Here is a 20,486-nt window from a genome sequence, read left to right as displayed (position 1 = left end):
TTAAGATCTAGTTGCAAAATTTGCCTAACAGTTTCTTTGTGGATGTTTACCATTTCTGCTATCATTCGGATGCTGAGTTCATGGTCAATTCGAACAATTTTCTAATTTTTTCCCACATTTTCATTTGTTTTTGATGTGCAAGACCTTACTGGACATTCATCATCTTCAACATCCTCACAACCGTCACAAAGAGCTCTATCACTATCAGTCGTTTTTTAGTAAAATAATATGGAAAATGGTGTTTTCACACCCTTTTCACATTATTTTAGTTTCACTGAAATGTACTAAAGGGCTTTTAATACAGCACTAGTCAGCGTTGGAGGCACTCTCTGTATTTTTTGTGATAAAAACAGTGAGAATTGTGCTGTGATGATTCGCAGGGACAGAGCTTTCTCACAAGCATGTTGATACATTCTCGTGATAGTTCCTAATATTGCAATGCGAATTTAGGTGAAATTATCACACTACAATCCGCATATGAAATGCGGATTGTAGTAAATAGGGGCGTAAATCTTTTTTTCCACTCAAACACATGTACACGTGACATACAATCTGCACCGTAAGCCTCGGTAATCATACGGAACGAGTCTGGGGGAGTTTTGTTCAACTTAACTAAAAATTTTAAGTTAACACTTTGCTCTACTTTTGAACTAAGTCTTTTTACGATGCACAGGAAAAACACAATTTCTTCAAACGCTGTGTGACGGCAAAATATCTACGCGAGAGGGGTGAAACTTGCAAAACCGTTTTGGGATAGTTCAAGGTACCCCACTCCCTTTTAACTCACGCAGTATGGTTTATTTTTTACAAGTACTGTACAGTCTCATTACTTAATAGCCACACCTTGTATGTCTGAGACATATGCGATAACTGCCTGATCTGACAAGAAAATGACATACAAATTACTTACTGTAGTTCCCAGTCTTAGCCTGTAATCTATTTCCAGTGTCTAGCACACAATGAGCCAACACGTCTAAGGTCACCAGTAGCTGACATTGTACTTCAAAAAATGGTGTCCAGCAGTGTCTGTTGTTGTTATCAGTGTTGGTTAGTGCACTTAACCACTGAACCATTAATTTTTCATAATTAGGCTGCCAATTTGGCAGTGCATGCTAATATGTCCTCACAATGAACAATACAATTCATTAGTATTATTAAAACTATCAAACTATTTATACACCATGAAATGCACTTTGTACTTAGCTATCCTTCCATGCTATATAACAATGCCATTCCAGTTATGCTCCTTTTTCCTGTGCAACTATATTCTACATTTTCCACTATTTTCTAAAGTGACATCACAGATCATTCTTCTAAGTTAAATCAACAGATTTTAGACAATCTATTAAATCTAATTTTTAATATATACATTGTAAAGGTTATTTACGAAGCTGTAAAAATGTGGGCGCATATAGAAATTGCAATGAGTACCGGTAAGAACAATGCATTAGCAAGTTAGCAGTGAGCATGGGAGAAAATCTGTGCTCGTTCTCATGGAAGGCGCTAGACGCATCTGCCTTTCCTTTCTAAATGGCAAGCTCAAGCTCTTTGTATTGAAACCACATTCAAGTCTGAATTTCTATACTTCTATACTCATTACACAACATAGTTAGATAAATGCACAGAATGAGGGACAAATTGCACTGAAAGCCTTTCTGGAAATATCTTGGATACATGCTTATTTCTCCCTGTAATCAAAGAACTAGATGGTAGGAACTGAAGGAGAGGGAAACTGCCTGAAATCTGTATAGAACAACTAGTCATTAACTAGAATGAAAAATGTAGTGTGTGGCCCCTTATATCTGCATTTTTAATATGAGGCAGGAAATTGTGTCAGTGCTTTTATAAGAGTCCCAAGCAGTGACGGCTCCAGGAGTGGGGCTGGAGCACAGTCCAAAATTCAAATAGGGGAGCCACTTCAGCTGGAATACTTTTAGAGCTCTATTTATTAACATTATTTTTACTAAAATAAAGTGAAAAAGGGTGTTTTCACACCCTTTTCACATTATTTTAGTATCACCTATAGTTATTACAGGGCAATTGGAGTAGAATTAGTAAAATTCTACTCCAACCCCCAGTATCACTTATTTTTAGTAAAGCAGATCGCATTTCCCATAATTGTAATGGGAAATGTGATCCGACCTAAGTTACTAAAGATAAATTGTAAAAAAATACCGGGGGAAGCCCTGTGATAATAACGCCACCTGGAGGTGGCGTTATCCAGGGTCTCCTCCGGTTACCGGGCTCCCACTCTGCTCTAACGGGGAGAGCAGAGCCGGGAGCCGGTACCTGTAATCAGCTGTGTGGTCTGCGCATGCGTATAGGTCGTAATGCGCATGCGCCAAACAGTCATTGCGGTCGGAAATCGTGCGCTCGCAAAATAGCGAGTGCTTGGTAATTTGAGTGACAGGATGAGGCGTTTGTGGGTGGTAACAGGGGAAGGTGCTTGAAAACTGGGAGTGGTGATCCAAACGCAGGCGTGCCAAAAGGTCAAAACGGGCGTTTTAAGGGTGTGCATAATTAACAAAGCAGCGTCATCGACCACGTCACTTGGTTGTTTCTTAGCCTGAACTGTTCGCATGATTGCGGTAGGAAAATCCTACCACAAGCACTGCGAGCAGTTCAGATGCCTTTCGATGTACTCGATTAATCTAATAAATACCGGAGATGACGTGTAATGCGAACGGCAAAGGGGCGTCTTTACAAAATAGCGAGCGCATGTTTCGTCCGCTCGCTCAGACATAGAGGCGTCAACAGACCGCAAAGAGCGAGCGCTCAATTTAAATAGCCGGCCCCTTTTTCTGAACGAGCGAGCGCAAATAGCATCCGGCTCTGAATCAGGCCCAGAGACCAGAGCCAACCTCAGTGATCAGCTGTGTGGTCTAAACATACCACACGCTGATACACTGCAAAAACAATAAAAAAAAAATAGTAAAGAAAAAATTAACTTACCTGAGTCCAGGGACCGGAGTTCGGGGCTCCAGTGATGTCCTCCCTCCGGTCAGCTGGTCTACCATACTGCACTGCGGCCCGGTCATCAGGTGACCGGGTCCCAGTGCAGTATGGGATGTCAGCTGACCGGAGTCATGGAGGACATCATCGGAGCCTGGATCATGCAGGTAAGTGCAATTAAGGGAGGGAGGGACGTGGTGGGGTCTGCGATCACGGGGGCGGGGCTTAGTGCCATGGGCGGGGCTTAGCGTCGGTGGGGTAGCAACGGCGACCGGTCAGCACATGCGCGGGCACTTGTCATGGTATTTTTTGCAAAACTACCATGATAAAGCTGCGGAGGGGATTCGCAGGGACAGAGCTTTATCGCAAGCTCTGTCCCTGCAAGGGATTTATAGTAAATCCCTGTGATATTGCCTGAATTCGCAATGCGAATTCACTCGGTAATATCACACTACAATCCGCATTCAATATGCGGATTGTAGTAAATAGAGCCCTTAGCCACATATAAGTAATACTAACAGAAACCACGATTTTTGAAACTGTTAACTTAAGAAGACACAAAGTGTCGTTTTAATCAATAAAGTTTTATGAAAGAAAAAAGAGGAAAGGAAATCATGGAGGAGGAATAAAAAGTTCCCCCAGGAGAGTAAACGTCATCCACAAAGTACGTATGGTACGAAACGCGTTGGAGACGGAAACAAAGTTTACAGGCTGCTCGATTGATCTCTCCACCCCATTGAAAGCAAGATGCTGACTGACCGCCTCGCAAGGAGGCACAGCACGCAAAAGCTGAAAGGGACGGAGGAAGCATCGCGCGCCGCACTGATAAAGGAATACCGGAGGGACAGCAACCATAGGGTAAGAATAGGGACAGTGTGCTATTTTTACTAACGCCTATGCTCCCGCATTCACCGGACTACCTTTGAGACATTCCACTCCATACCACTCTATCAGAGAAAGAGCTATAGACATCGAGTGTGTATAGGAGGTTCTGTTTATGATTTTAATTGAATCGTGGTTTATTTATTTAGTGACATAGAATTTATTGCATAAACAAATATATGTTCAAGCGCTCATTTTTTAACATTTAACTTATGGTATTATAATTTAATTGAGCAGCTCATATCCGTGCAACACTTCAGTTATCATATTTGCTTATTAACTAGAATGAAAAATGTAGTGTGTGGCCCCTTATATCTGCATTTTTAATATGAGGCAGGAAATTGTGTCCGTGCTTTTATAAGAGTCCCAAGCAGTGAGGGCTTCAGGAGTGGGGCTGGAGCACAGTCCAAAATTCAAATAGGGGAGCCACTTCAGCTGCCAGTGAGTCCCAGCCATCTATGTTTGGCAGTGTTTGAAATGGCAGTTAGTGTGGCTCCCCTTTTTGAATTTTGGACTGTGCTGCAGCCCCACCTCTGGAGCCACCACTGGTCAAAAGTGATTCAGAGAGTGTGCTAAAAGTTATATCATTGTTCCTGGAACCCTGATCAATGTGAATGCTATGGGTCAGATTCAACAAGCCCACGTTTCCTAAATGCACATTTCCAGATAAGGTTGGGTATCATTGGTTGTATTTTGCCTGCATGTCTATGGGACACAAGCAAAAAGAAGCAATGTTTTCCTAACCTAATGTCCGGATATGATGGAACCTCACAGTTAATTGAATCTGCTCCTTACAGAGGAAATTATGTGACATCACTGCAGTGACATCACCAAGACGTAGAGGGTCACATCAAATCTGTACCTCTGTCAGGTCTTTTCTGACTAATAGCACATTTGGATTCATAAAACAAACAAGGTCTTCTCAAGACAAGTTGAAATAGTACAAGTAAGAACATACTTGCATTTAAAGACTTATCCATTCTTCAAATTGAAAATAAACTGTACATACTAAGTAAAGCTAGAAGATTATACCATTATGTAAATTGATGGGCTTTTATCAGCACTATAGAATTCACAAAAAAGCAGAATCCTGTAAAAATGTTTTCCTATTTCCCTATGTAATGAACTTGTAAAATAACAAAAAGCGATTTATGATACCCAAAGAAAAACAATACAAATCTCACATTGATAAAGTAAAAAGAAAAACAAAAACTATTTTCTGTGGAAACAGATGCACTCAAAACCAAAAAGTCAGCTGGGTTATGAAGCTTTCAATATTAACATAGTATATAAATATAGATGGATTTAAATATAAACATATGTTAAATGTTTCATTCTAGATATACACAAAACACAAGTGTTGATACAATCAAACAACTAATATATTGATATACCAAACAAAGTATTGTGTAATTATACTCAATCAAAACGTGGTTTACCTACCTTTACCTGAAGAGGGTTTTTTGTGCTTATAGCGATCACATGGTACTTGTAATAACACAGTTCACAGCTCCAGGATCCCCTCTCAGAGATCCATCTAATAAGACAAGGCTGGTGTGTACAACGCACCGATCCGTCACAGCGACATGGGCTCAGCAGCTCCCCCTGCAGGTTCAGCAGATACAACACAATTAACCCTGTATTTTGTGGAACAAGTAACAGTTTATGAGCAGAAAGCAGCAACTACTGTACTATGTAGCCAATAAACATAGGAAGCATTCTTTTATATGTAACCTGTCACACGTGTTACTGCTCCCTTCTGCAGCTCGCTAGTAAGTGGTTCATGAGGTACAGGTTACACTTTTGTTATTGGGAATGATATAGGGGGATATTTCTAAAATCTTGGAGAGAGATAAAGTAGAGAAGCTGCCAATAGCAACCAATCAGCTTCTGTCATTTTACAGGCTGTGCAAGAAAAATGACAGAAGCTGATTGATTGCACTGAGCTACTTCTCCGCTTTCTTTGTCTCCAAGATTTCATAAATCTCCTCCATAGTTTTGTGATTATAAAACAACTTTATAGTAGAAACTAATTGTACTATTTTGTGAGCAAGTCCTAGTGAGAAGAAAGCTGAGTAAAAATAATGATGTCAGTGAAGGAGAGATCTTAATCATAGGGGGAGATTTAATACAGCTTGGAGAGAGATAAAGGGCACAATTTACTAAGCAGTGGGTTCTAAACCCGGCGGTTTGGTGACTGTTTGGCTGCGGTTTTGCTATCTGCAGACTTACTAATGCCAAAACCGCTGCAAAACCGCCATCAAACCACAGTCAAAACACATTTTAGAATAGAACAGGGCTGTCATTTAGAAACTGTTACAAAACTGCCACCAAACCCCCGTGGTTTAGAACAGAAAGCCATCAAACCACCACCAAATGGCCGGGGTTTAGAACCCGCCGCTTAGTAAATTTTGCCCAGAGTATCAACCAATCAGCTAACTTTACAGCAGAAGTTCCCAAATGCCACCATTACAGTCCAGGTCTTAAGGCTATCCATGCCTGCAGAGCTGGCCCTAACCAATTTGATGCCCTAGGCAAAATTTAGGCTGGTGCCCCCTAGCACGGCCAGTAGGTCTGTCTCTGACCCAGCACCCCTCTCCCAGCAGTGCAGATCACAGCAGCAGCCAGCAACACATTCGCCCACAGCAATCCTCAGCCAGCACAGCACCCCTCACCCAGCAGCACAGATCACAGCAGAACCCATCACCCCTCACACCGGCCAGCACACAGCACCTCTCACAGCAGTCAGCTCAAACCCCTCACTGATGCTGAGCTGACTTGCACTGGGTACACGCTTAGCGATGTGTACCCAGCACTGATGTCGCATGCGGCAGAACCCGGCGGGGTACCAGCATCGGCAAGTGGATACACTCTTGTCGATGTTGGCAGCAACAGTGGGAGCCATGCTGCAGTCGGCAGTATGGTCCCTGCTGGGGATATTGTCTGTCGGACAAGCATGCAGGTCTGATGGGCGAGTTGAGTTGAGAGTGAACATCGTCAGCGACATAGTGGGTACACACTGGCCATTGTGCCAGATTTGTCATCTGATTAGTGTGTACCCAGCATAAGTCAAAAACTCGCTCTTAAGAGCTGCCAGGCTACCTGTGAAGCTGATTGCTGAAGCACATATGAGAATGCAGCTGCCGTGCATCCACCCCTGTTGTTTCCAGGCTCCTAGTCCTTCCTGTGCTTGGTGGCTGGCAAATACATTGCCCCCACAGGAAAACACACACTGCTCCCAACAGGGAAAAATTATATATATTGCCCCACAGTAAAAAATCATATACACTGCCGCCACAGGAAAAAAATCATATACATTGCCCCCACAGGAAAAAATCATATACATTGCCCCCACAGGAAAAAAAAAAACATTGCCCCCCACAGGAGAAAATCATAAACATTGCCCCCCCACACAGAAAAAAAATCACTGCCTCACAGAGGAAAATATTCAAACCCCCCATCTCCCTGCCCACAGGGCATTGCAGTTATGGTACTGTTGGGACGAGAGATATTTACTGTGGAGCAGCAATGCAGGACAGGCAGACTGACAGGTCTCAAGGCTGGTTTGGCTGTGCTGGGCTGGCAGGGTTTCCCTTCCCTGCTAGGTTTTCTTTTGTGGCGCTGGGGACGGTTAAAAAAACAAATTCCCGGCGGCAACTGCAGGAGGAGAGGATCCACACAGAGAGGCGGCGACGGAGGAGAGATGAACAGAGGTGAGTGGAGCGTCCGGACCGCCTCCTACTTCCTCTTCTCTACAGCCCGTGGCTGTCAGCGTACTATGATGAGTCAGTCTGACTCATTATTAGTACCTTTCTGGTGCGGCCGGCTGCGAGCCCCTTCATAGCTGCGTGCGCTGGTGCCATGCACTGGCTGTTCCGCCGCTAGCTCCACCGGATCATTTTAGTTGCTGTCCGCTGCATAGTAGCCAGAGCCACCATCCAGATGCCCAAAAACTTCCCAGCCGGGCCTTGGCTTGGATTGCCCCTAGGCATTTCAGATGCCCCTAGGCATTTGCCTATGTTGCTTATGCCTAGGGCCGGCTCTGCATGCTTGAGTCCAGATGGTTAAATCAAATTGACTAAGGTACTAAATAAGTCGCCTGTGCTCAGGCATGGATATCCTTAAAATGTGGACTGTAATGGCGGAGTTTGGCAACCGCTGCTTTGGATGCTGCATTTGAAAAATAACAGTTAGGAGCTGATTTGTTAGTACTTTAACTCACTTCACTTTATATCTCTTTAAGCTTTGATAAATCCCCCTATAATAATGCAATGTCTTAATTACTCAAACAAAAGTCAGACTAATAAGAGCAAACCCTAATGAATGAGTTGGGTTCTGTGGAGCTGGCCTGCAGCTTGTACTAATTTTACACTTTATTATTAAGTATTTTGATGGGAATGAAGATCTTTGATACTAAATTGTGTAGAACAAAACAGCACAAACAATAAAATTTTGCAACAATATTAAAACTAAGTAATAAACAAGTTAATGTTTTGGATCCTTCAGGAGAAATTTTCAAGACAACAAATATCCCAGAAGATGGCACTTGAAAGAACCGAAACATTAACTTGTTTCTAATACCACTGTTATATCGAAATTTCGGGTCTGACCCAGAGGTTGGAACAGGGTTCCAATCCAGAATTTCCCTGGCGCCGACCCAGGATATTCCTGACAATGCTGTTCACATCGGAGCCGGGTCTGCAGAGACCCGGCTTTTACGGCGTTGAAGTGGACACTTGGAGATGACGTCATCTCCAAGAGCCACTGAAGCCGACCAATCGGCAGGCATGCGGCATGATCCAGGTCACCATGACCTGGTTCAGGACGTTTACACTGCAGGGTTTCACGGGTTTTTCCGGTGTTAAACCTTGCAAGTTACCTGGGTTGGATTGTCGGGTCCAACCCTTTCCTCTTTTACACCAAGGAGCTACCCGGGCTAACCCTGCAATAACCTGGGTTTTAGCTCTGGTGTAAAAGGGGTATTACTGTTGCTTTGATGGTTTATTGATGCATTAAATATCACTTTTTACTTTTTGAAAAATGGTGAGTGCCCTCTTATTTTAACTTTGTTTGGAAGCTGTGGCTGGATTCGCCTACTGGAAGTGACAAAGGGCTATATTTATTATCATTATTTTTACTAAAATAAAGTAACCCTTTTCACATTATTTTAGTTTCACCTAAAGTTACTACAGGGCAATTGGAGTACAATTAGTAAAATTCTACTCCAACCCTTAAGTATCACTTATTTTTAGTAATCAGATCACATTTCCTATAATTGTAATGGGAAATGCGATCTGTGTGCAAGTTACTAAAAATTGTGAAAAACATACCTGGGGTCTCCCCCGGTTACCGGACTTGCTCCGCTTTAACGTGCAGAACAGAGGTCCTGATTCAGAGCCGCTCGTAAGCGGCCGCTCGTTCGCTCCGAGCGATGTGCGCACATCTGCGCATGCGTATAGGTCGTAATGCGCATGCGCCAAACAGTCATTGCGGTCGGAAATCGTGCGCTCGCAAAATAGCGAGTGCTTGGTAATTTGAGTGACAGGATGAGGCGTTTGTGGGTGGTAACAGGGGAAGGTGCTTGAAAACTGGGAGTGGTGATCCGAACGCAGGCGTGCCAAAAGGTCAAAACGGGCGTTTTAAGGGTGTGCATAATTAACAAAGCAGCGTCATCGACCACGTCACTTGGTTGTTTCTTAGCCTGAACTGTTCGCATGATTGCGGTAGGAAAATCCTACCACAAGCACTGCGAGCAGTTCAGATGCCTTTCGATGTACTCGATTAATCTAATAAATACCGGAGATGACGTGTAATGCGAACGGCAAAGGGGCGTCTTTACAAAATAGCGAGCGCATGTTTCGTCCGCTCGCTCAGACATAGAGGCGTCAACAGACCGCAAAGAGCGAGCGCTCAATTTAAATAGCCGGCCCCTTTTTCTGAACGAGCGAGCGCAAATAGCATCCGGCTCTGAATCAGGCCCAGAGACCAGAGCCAACCTCAGTGATCAGCTGTGTGGTCTAAACAGACCACACGCTGATACACTGCAAAAACAATAAAAAAAAAATAGTAAAGAAAAAATTAACTTACCTGAGTCCAGGGACCGGAGTTCGGGGCTCCAGTGATGTCCTCCCTCCGGTCAGCTGGTCTCCCATACTGCACTGCGGCCCGGTCATCAGGTGACCGGGTCCCAGTGCAGTATGGGATGTCAGCTGACCGGAGTCATGGAGGACATCATCGGAGCCTGGATCATGCAGGTAAGTGCAATTAAGGGAGGGAGGGACGTGGTGGGGTCTGCGATCACGGGGGCGGGGCTTAGTGCCATGGGCGGGGCTTAGCGTCGGTGGGGTAGCAACGGCGACCGGTCAGCACATGCGCGGGCACTTGTCATGGTATTTTTTGCAAAACTACCATGATAAAGCTGCGGAGGGGATTCGCAGGGACAGAGCTTTATCGCAAGCTCTGTCCCTGCAAGGGATTTTTTAGTAAATCCCTGTGATATTGCCTGAATTCGCAATGCGAATTCAGTCCGCAATATCACACTACAATCTGCATTCCCAATGCGGAATGTAGTAAATAGAGCCCAAAGAAACCACCCATTTGGTAGACAGTTGCATGAGTGCATTCAGATATATCCATACAGTGGTTTGCAAAAGTATTCAAGCTCCTAAAATGACAACTGAGAACAATGAAAGGTGGAACAGGACTAGTAAATAGGAAAACTGACTATGCAATAAACAAGTGTGTGACTCTGGGAAAAAGGAGAAGGCTCCAATCACAAGTTCAATATGTAAATATATAAATTTAATAAAACAAAATGAATAACAAAGTTGCAATAAAATTGGTACTATTGCAATAAATATAGAATGTTGCATATAATTCATAGATAACTAATAAAATCTAACCTTTGACCTCAAAAAACATCCATTGGGAGTAAATACAAAAGTAAATTCCAAAAGAAACATGGATATAGTGAGAATCTATGAACAGAAAATCACAATTTCCATTTACAAAGGAAAATTGGCCCAATACAGATTTCGTAATAGAGATCAACCTGTGATCATTGTCCAGGGTTCCGAGCTGGGTTAAAGCCAGGGTTTTATGTCTGAAAGGGGTATTACTCTATTTCCAAATCTGAATCAGGCCCAATGTTTAGTCCGTAACTCTGTTTTGCCCTCTGACAATGGTGCAGCTAGGTGTAATCATCACTAATAATAGGTTATTCTGAAACACATTGTTTATAGATTATTATGAGCAAGTGTACTCAGAGTATTTTGACTTCTTCATTCTGTATTTTACTCCTATATTTTCGCTTTCTTTCACATATCTCTTATATTGTCAGAATGCTCTGACATTAAGTGGATTGTTTTATTTAGAGGACAATCAGCCCAGGGTTATACTAAGATAACTGCAAACATCCAGATGTACTGTGTTGATACAGATTGACAACCTACCTGTACTTCCTTGTTACTTTTTTCCACTATGTTTGTTTGTTAAAAGTGTAATGTAGGTCAAACTAAAATGTATGTCATGGACCTTTTATAAGTTTTGTTATCTAGTTGCTCCCCTCTAGAAGTACTTCTCTCACGTATGTGGGTAATTTTTTTTTTGATTGATTGATTGTTTTGCTTCTGGGAGCAACCAGCTTGTTAAAAGTGGTTGACACAAAAATGTATACCAGTGCTAGGGCTACATCTCCCCTTTGCACAAGTGGTGAAGAATGGTATAAAGCAGTATTTTTTGGAGAACATAAGTAGTCCTGTAAATTTGGGGTACCTGAAAATGGGTGCTAGCATCTTTTAATGTCTCTAAAGTGAAGATTAAAAAAAAGTGAAATTCCTCCCCCATACAAGCACCTGCAATCCCAAAAACACTTGACCCCTTCTTAGAGCACCCCCAGAACCTTATTTCGCTAGTTTGCTAATTAGTGCCCCCACTTTGTGTTTTTCGCCCCCAAATTTAAAGCACTTTTTTGGGGTATTCTTAAGTTTTTTTCAGAATTTTTTTGACACAGCTGTCCATTGGAGGCTGTCCCCAGGGTTCTGAGAGGTTTCCCCACCTTTACATCCCCAAACAAAAATGTTGCACTTCTTTTCTCCTGCTATTCAGAGGCAAATCTTTTTTGCCTATTACATCGCATTGACTTTCTGCGTATGCGAAAAGCGGATGGAATTGAATACGGAGAAAAGTTTCCGTCAGGAGAAAAGTCGCAATCGGCGATACTTTTTCACGGATCTCGGCTTTTCATGTCTAATTGAATACGGGCCTTAGACTAAGTTTAGTGAAGGAGTGTAAAATGTGTGTAACTGGGACTGCAGGATATGTAGAGTTGTTTTCAGATGCATCTCTTGCCTACGGCTGGTGAAAGTATGTGCTGGTAATGATGATGAAAATAAATGTGTGGCTAATGTCAGTGTATTGCATAATACATACAATTCATCTAGCGAAGATGGAGGAATTCAAAAGTTGGAAGGTGTGTATATAAATCAAAATGAGTTGATGATCTGAACACAGAAAATAGTGAGAATGATGTCACTTTTATTACTCTGATGACACTAATAAAAGCTGAGATCTCATTGGCAGTTATAGGTTATAGCACATCATTGCTCTTAGCAACATGATATTAAATAAACCGCAATGTGGCGTTAAATATAGTTATGAAATATTACAGATTGCTAGTAACTAACAACTATACACCATAAGGCCTATTTCACAATTGCCAGTTTTGCCTGCTGGCAAAAAACCAGGCAGAAGCCAGCTGTTTTTGTTCAGGCACTCAGTGCCTTTCACATACAGCGGCTTTCAGCAGTTTTTAATGTTTTTTTTTCTGGGCATGCGCAGCAGCAGGAAGCTGAGAAAAGCCTGCCGGCAAATGTGAAAGGAACCATTGTTTCCTATACACCACTGGCTTGCAGGGATGGCATGGGCACAGCACGTCAAGGCAGCCGTCCTTCTCAGTGGATAGTCCCGGAACTAACACGGCAGCCCTGCCAGGCCCGGGCCGTCTGAAAGGAGCCACTTGCTTCCATGATTAATGAAATTTAACACCTGGCAAAAAACTGGGCGGTTTTTAGACGGCCAGCCAAAACCAGCAAGTGTGAAATAGCCCTAAGAGTTAACAAGAACTGCAACAAATATGTTATCTACTAGGAAAGAACGGACAGACAATAGAGGTCAAAAACAGCAGCCCCAGGAGGTTAAAAACATTTCTACGTACTATTCTGTCAGCACAGCAAATGGCCCAAGAACAGCCGGCTGGCAGATGGCATAGTCTCTACAGTGAAGAGACAATATTCAGTAATTAGAAGTGAAATCTCTTGGCTTAGGGATCCCTGTTAGCTTTGAAATATGTCCATTCCTTATGTATTTATTTACAGACACAGAACGTGGCAGAAATGTGACAAAGTTCATCTTTCTTACAACTTTTTCCATCTGTTCAGATCTTTAGAAAAAGTAAGGATCAGAATTTATAAGTGACGGACTTGGGGAAGTTTTGCGGCTGCATGGCACCTCTCTGTGGCTCCTCCACTACAGATGAGAATGTGGTTTAAACTAAAGTAATAAATATTATGTTTTCAGAGCTTGATGAATTCTGATGATGAATAGAGATGGCTAGGGGGTGGGCGATTGATTCATTGCTTTCAGGAACAAGTGAAAGCAAGCGCAGAGGCATGTCAGCAGAGTCTGGTTAGAAGAAGCCCAGTATGGAAACTGTTGCAGCAATCAATGCGGGAGACAATGGGCCTGATTCAGATATGTATGTATACCCAATGGTTTATGTACATATGCGATGTTTGGTGGTCTGCACATGCGCAGGACCCATTCTGTGCCATACTTGCCAACTCTCCCTCATTGTCAGGGAGACTCCCTGAAATAGCAGCAATCTCCCTGTCTCCCTGAAGAGTCTACCAATCTCCCTCATTTCACCTTACCCCCATTATGACACTGTTATATAAAAGAAAAAACAGAGCTATATACATTCAAATGGGATCATTAGTACAATTTCCCTGCATTGGTTATAAGGCACAATGACCCCTATGGCTACATGTATTTTCTGAGAAGTATCAGTGTGTTTTCATCAATCAGTAGATCTTACTAACTGCTTTGGGGCTCATTTACATGTGGATGTAAATCAATTTTATGACACGCCTCTCAGATGTAGCAGTACACGCCCACTTTACCACCGCAATCATAGGTGTTGCTTTCACAATCTCCCTGAAATGTTTTTTCAAAAGTAGGCAAGTATGTTCTGCGCATGTGCAGCACGGGTCCTGTGTGATTGCTGGCAGTCCCCCTTAGACGCAGCATGATTGACATATTGTAGCATTTGGGAGGGCGGCAGCCAGGACCTTGACGATGCCGTTTTATAGGTGTGCCGAGCACAGGGTCTGCATTGTCCGACGCAAACTTCCTGGACCTGGCAGAAGGGTTCCGACAGCTATGATGAGTAAGCTTCACTTTACGCAGCCAGGCTGAGGGCATCGACCGTCGTGACCGATAGTTGCGATTTTGATCCAAAGCAGCATCTACAGACACTGCACTATTGCAGCTGCATGCAGGGGGAATCTTTCCTGCAGGCACCTCCTTCTGCATTTGCATTTTAGTTGGACAGTTCTGCACAGCCGCTTACTTGCACAGTTTACGCATATTTTAGGTATCGCGCCATTCATCATCAGGGGTCCGAGAGGACCACCTGATATTCAGAAAACTCAGAAAACTTAAAGATTTCGGAGTTTGCCTGCGAGAACAAATGCCATCTCTGAGGGGAAGGAGTTCCAGGGATGCGAAGAGGGATCCAAGTGGATCCCTCCGCCGCCTCCTCACTGCCTCCCCATAAGCTTTGCGAATTCGTGACCTCAGGTAAATAATGCTGCTACTTCTGTAGTAGTGTTACTAATCGTAACTAAACAGCTGCTTTACGGAGCGATGGAGCAATGATGAATTGCTCTGGTGATAAGTATCCCCGCAGCGAGGTGGATACTTAGAGGCCTATTCATAATCACTTAATTTTTACAAAAGTAGGTAAAAGTGAACATTTTCACCTGCAACTGTAAAAATTAAAGGTGCTTACACACACAATGATTTAACTATAAAGACGTCGTTATCGTTCAATCGTTTAAAAAAATAGTTGTATTTTTTAGCCTAAACGATGAACGATTATCGTTCATGCGCGTTCACATTTGTAGTTTGTAGTTTGTTGTTCATCGTCCATTCTGACTGAACAACTTAATGATTTTCATTAAGGGAAAGTTACAAAAATCGTTTGTAGTTCAAAAAAATCGTTCATTACATTTTGTTAATTAACGATTTTAGTAAACGATTTTCGTTGTGTATGCAGCTTAAGGATTCGGGCCATTCATCATGAAGGTAAAGCAGAAGATATCACCACGGATATCTCCTGCTTACCTTCCTCTGGTGGAATGGCCCGCTGTCCCCATACACTAGTATGGGGACAGAATCAATAAAGCTCCAAAAATATTATATTTTCGGAGCTTGAATGCGGGAGCATTTGCCATCTTCAGATGGCAAATGCTCCCGATACCCGCTCCTTCCTTTCGGATCCCTCCGCCCCCTGTCTGTCTCCTTCCACCGGGCTTCGGAGCTCTTGTGCGCATGTGTGACCAGAGGGTCGCACATGCGCACTCCCGTCACTTACAGTGAAGACACTCGCGGAACAGCTGACTTTCGCATCAGCTGTCAACGCGCCGGAGCAATGATGAATTGCTCTGGAATCTGCGGCGAGTTAGAATGTTAATTATCAAGGTACGAACAGACGCCGATAATTAACATCATGAATAGACTCCTTGGCCCCCGTGATGAATAGACCCCCTATTGGGTGATGGGAGACACGTGATGTTTATGAGGTTAGCTGGATTTCTGTATTATTGTGATGATCAAGTGCTGTAAGTTCAAATGTTTTGATCCAAGTATGAACAAAATCCCCATGCTTTTATTTGCTAGATACACACAGATTTGCAGTATATTATCGTCAGTGTCAATAACAAAAGTCTTTCTGCTTTGTATACATATATGGCATTAATACTGCAACACAGCTGGTACCGTGTAAAATATGGGTAAAACCGAGCACTGGAACATTTCTTTACTGTTGTGAATCAGCTGTATGTGTGTGGTGCATGTGGGTTAGACCTGGATTTGGCGATATATACATTGCTCAAAAAAATAAAGGGAAGACTAAAATAACACATCCTAGATCTGAATGAATGAAATATTCTTATTAAATACTTTGTTCTTTACTTAGTTGAATGTGCTGACACCAAAATCACACAAAAATGATCACTGGAAATCAAATTTATTAACCCATGGAGGTCTGGTTTTGGAGCCACAGTCAAAATTAAAGTGGAAAAACACACTACAGGCTGCTCCAGCTTTGATGTAATGCCCTTAAAACAAGTTAAACTGAGGCTCAGTAGTGTGTGTGGCCTCCATGTGCCTGTATGACCTCCCTACAACACCTGGGCATGCTCCTGATGAGGTGGCAGATGGACTCCTGAGGGATCTCCTCCCAGACCTGGACTAAAGCATCTGCCAACTCCTGGACAGTCTGTGGTGCAACGTGGTGTTGGTGGATGGAGCGAGACATGACGTCCCAGATGTGCTCAATTGGATTCAGGTCTGGGGAACGGGCGGGCCAGTCCATAGCATCAATGCCTTTGTCTTGCAGGAACTGCTCACACACTCGAGCCACATGAGGTCTAGCATTGTCTTGCATTAGGAGGAACCCAGGGCCAACCGCACCAGCATATGGTCTCACAAGGGGTCTGAGGATCTCATATCGGTGCCTAATGGCAGTCAGGCTACCTCTAGCGAGCACATGGAGGGTTGTGCGGCCCCCCAAAGAAATACCACCCCACACCATTACTGACCCACTGCCAAACTGGTCATGCTGGAGGATGTTACAGGCAGCAGAACGTTCTCCTTGACGTCTCCAGACTCTGTCACATGTGCTCAGTGTGAACCTGCTTTCATCTGTGAAGAGCACAGGGCGCCAGTGGTGAATTTGCCAATCTTGGTGTTCTCTGGCAAATGCCAAACGTCCTGCATGGTGTTGGGCTGTAAGCACAACCCCCACCTGTGAATGTCGGGCCCTCATGCCACCCTCATGGAGACTGTTTCTGACTGTTTGAGCAGACACATGCGCATTTGTGGCCTGCTGGAGGTCATTTTGCAGGGCTCTGGCAGTGCTCCTCCTGTTCCTCCTTGCACAAAGGCGGAGGTAGTGGTCCTGCTGCTGGGTTTTTGCCCCCCTACTGCCTCTTCCATGTCTCCTGATGTACTGGCCTGTCTCTTGGTAGCGCCTCCATGATCTGGACACTAATCTGACAGACACAGCAAACCTTCTTGCCATAGCTCCCATTGATGTGCCATCCTGGATGAGTTGCACTACCTGAGCCACTTGTGTGGGTTGTAGACTCTGTCTCATGCTACCACTAGAGTGAAAGCACCGCCAGCATTCAAAAGTGACCAAAACATCAGCCAAAAAGCATAGGAACTGAGAAGTGGTCAGTGGTCACCACCTGCAGAACCACTCCTTTATTGGGGGTGTCTTGCTAATTGCCTATAATTTCCACCTGTTGTCTATTCCATTTGCACAACAGCATGTGAAATTGATTGTCAATCAATGTTGCTTCCTTAGTGGACAGTTTGATTTCACAGAAGTGTGAATGACTTGGAGTTACATTGTGTTGTTCAAGTGTTCCCTGTATTTTTTTTAGCAGTATATATATATATATATATATATATATATATATTAGGGGTGAGCGGGTTCGGATTTCTGAAATCCGAACCCCCCCGAGCCCCCCCGATCCGAGTCCGATCCGAGTCAGGCTCGACTTTTCCCGCCTGACTCGGATCTGACATCGAGGCAAAACGTCATCATCCCGCCTTCCGAGTCTCGCGGGTTTTGGATCCTATATAAGGTACCCGCGTCGGCGCCATTTTCTCACTCGGCTGTGGACAGTGAAGAGGGAGGGTGGGAGTTAGTGCTGTGTAGTGTAGTGTAGTGTAGTGCTGCTGTTGTCCACTACTTCAAAGTCCATAGGGGCTGGCTGTGTTGTGCTGTGCTGCTGTTGTTAATAGGGGCTGTGTCCACTACTTCAAAGTCCATAGGGGCTGGCTGGACTGTGTTGTGCAGTCAGTTCCAAAGTCCTGTGCAGTGTCCCAGTCCTAAAGGGGTGCTGTAGTGTTGTCCAGGGGGTGCTCTGTCCATCAGGGGTGCTCCCCCCAAGTGCTAAAAAAATAATATATTTTCTGTGTTTGTGAATTGTGTGCGCAGTAGCCGCACGTGCATCAACAAAGTAGTGCCAAGCGTGCGCCTGTGTCATAAGTAAAGGGCCGGCTGGCTTGACCGTTAAGGGTGCTGTAACCCCCGAAAGTACACTCCAGTCCAAACCAAAAAAAAAATTATTTTCTGTGTTTGTGAATTGTGTGCGCAGTAGCCGCACGTGCATCAACAAAGTAGTGCCAAGCGTGCGCCTGTGTCATAAGTAAAGGGCCGGCTGGCTTGACCGTTAAGGGTGCTGTAACCCCCGAAAGTACACTCCAGTCCAAACCTAAAAAAAAATTATTTTCTGTGTTTGTGAATTGTGTGCGCAGTAGCCGCACGTGCATCAACAAAGTAGTGCCAAGCGTGCGCCTGTGTCATAAGTAAAGGGCCGGCTGGCTTGACCGTTAAAGGGTGCTGTAACCCCCGAAAGTACACTCCAGTCCAAACCAAAAAAAAATTATTTTCTGTGTTTGTGAATTGTGTGCGCAGTAGCCGCACGTGCATCAACAAAGTAGTGCCAAGCGTGCGCCTGTGTCATAAGTAAAGGGCCGGCTGGCTTGACCGTTAAGGGTGCTGTAACCCCCGAAAGTACACTCCAGTCCAAACCTAAAAAAAAATTATTTTCTGTGTTTGTGAATTGTGTGCGCAGTAGCCGCACGTGCATCAACAAAGTAGTGCCAAGAGTGCCCCTGTGTCATAAGTAAAGGGCCGGCTGGCTTGACCGTTAAAGGGTGCTTTAACCCCCGAAAGTACACTCCAGTCCAAACCAAAAAAAAATTATTTTCTGTGTTTGTGAATTGTGTGCGCAGTAGCCGCACGTGCATCAACAAAGTAGTGCCAAGCGTGCGCCTGTGTCATAAGTAAAGGGCCGGCTGGCTTGACCGTTAAAGGGTGCTGTAACCCCTGAAAGTACACTCCAGTCCAAACCAAAAAAAAATTATTTTCTGTGTTTGTGAATTGTGTGCGCAGTAGCCGCACGTGCATCAACAAAGTAGTGTCAAGCGTTCGCCTGTGTCATAAGTAAAGGGCCGGCTGGCTTGACCGTTAAGGGTGCTGTAACCCCCGAAAGTACACTCCAGTCCAAACCAAAAAAAAAATTATTTTCTGTGTTTGTGAATTGTGTGCGCAGTAGCCGCACGTGCATCAACAAAGTAGTGCCAAGCGTGCGCCTGTGTCATAAGTAAAGGGCCGGCTGGCTTGACCGTTAAGGGTGCTGTAACCCCCGAAAGTACACTCCAGTCCAAACCAAAAAAAAAATTATTTTCTGTGTTTGTGAATTGTGTGCGCAGTAGCCGCACGTGCATCAACAAAGTAGTGCCAAGCGTGCGCCTGTGTCATAAGTAAAGGGCCGGCTGGCTTGACCGTTAAGGGTGCTGTAACCCCCGAAAGTACACTCCAGTCCAAACCTAAAAAAAAATTATTTTCTGTGTTTGTGAATTGTGTGCGCAGTAGCCGCACGTGCATCAACAAAGTAGTGCCAAGAGTGCGCCTGTGTCATAAGTAAAGGGCCGGCTGGCTTGACCGTTAAAGGGTGCTGTAACCCCCGAAAGTACACTCCAGTCCAAACCAAAAAAAAATTATTTTCTGTGTTTGTGAATTGTGTGCGCAGTAGCCGCACGTGCATCAACAAAGTAGTGCCAAGCGTGCGCCTGTGTCATAAGTAAAGGGCCGGCTGGCTTGACCGTTAAAGGGTGCTGTAACCCCTGAAAGTACACTCCAGTCCAAACCAAAAAAAAATTATTTTCTGTGTTTGTGAATTGTGTGCGCAGTAGCCGCACGTGCATCAACAAAGTAGTGCCAAGCGTGCGCCTGTGTCATAAGTAAAGGGCCGGCTGGCTTGACCGTTAAGGGTGCTGTAACTCCCGAAAGTACACTCCAGTCCAAACCAAAAAAAAAATTATTTTCTGTGTTTGTGAATTGTGTGCGCAGTAGCCGCACGTGCATCAACAAAGTAGTGCCAAGCGTGCGCCTGTGTCATAAGTAAAGGGCCGGCTGGCTTGACCGTTAAGGGTGCTGTAACCCCCGAAAGTACACTCCAGTCCAAACCAAAAAAAAAATTATTTTCTGTGTTTGTGAATTGTGTGCGCAGTAGCCGCACGTGCATCAACAAAGTAGTGCCAAGCGTGCGCCTGTGTCATAAGTAAAGGGCCGGCTGGCTTGACCGTTAAAGGGTGCTGTAACCCCTGAAAGTACACTCCAGTCCAAACCAAAAAAAAATTATTTTCTGTGTTTGTGAATTGTGTGCGCAGTAGCCGCACGTGCATCAACAAAGTAGTGCCAAGCGTGCGCCTGTGTCATAAGTAAAGGGCCGGCTGGCTTGACCGTTAAGGGTGCTGTAACTCCCGAAAGTACACTCCAGTCCAAACCAAAA

The 20,486-nt window shown here is 44.2% G+C and overlaps 1 protein-coding gene across 2 annotated transcripts in view; it reads right to left on the bottom strand.

Moving 5' to 3' along the window:
• The window catches only part of MARCHF4 (membrane associated ring-CH-type finger 4), a 274,704-nt gene that overhangs the window by 135,913 nt on the left and 118,305 nt on the right, over nucleotides 1-20,486 (bottom strand). For both annotated transcript variants that reach the window (XM_088455740.1, XM_088455739.1), the window contains exon 2: nucleotides 5,278-5,439. In XM_088455740.1, coding sequence (XP_088311866.1) covers nucleotides 5,278-5,439 — 162 coding nt within the window. The remainder of the gene's footprint in view (nucleotides 1-5,277; nucleotides 5,440-20,486) is intronic.

The sequence above is a fragment of the Taudactylus pleione genome, unplaced genomic scaffold (genome assembly GCF_031769625.1).
Source record: "Taudactylus pleione unplaced genomic scaffold, aTauple2 ptg000671l, whole genome shotgun sequence".
In the NCBI taxonomy this organism is placed as follows: domain Eukaryota; kingdom Metazoa; phylum Chordata; class Amphibia; order Anura; family Myobatrachidae; genus Taudactylus; species Taudactylus pleione.
The sequence above is the reverse complement of the archived record's forward strand: the minus strand, read 5'-3'. Positions and strand labels throughout refer to the sequence as shown.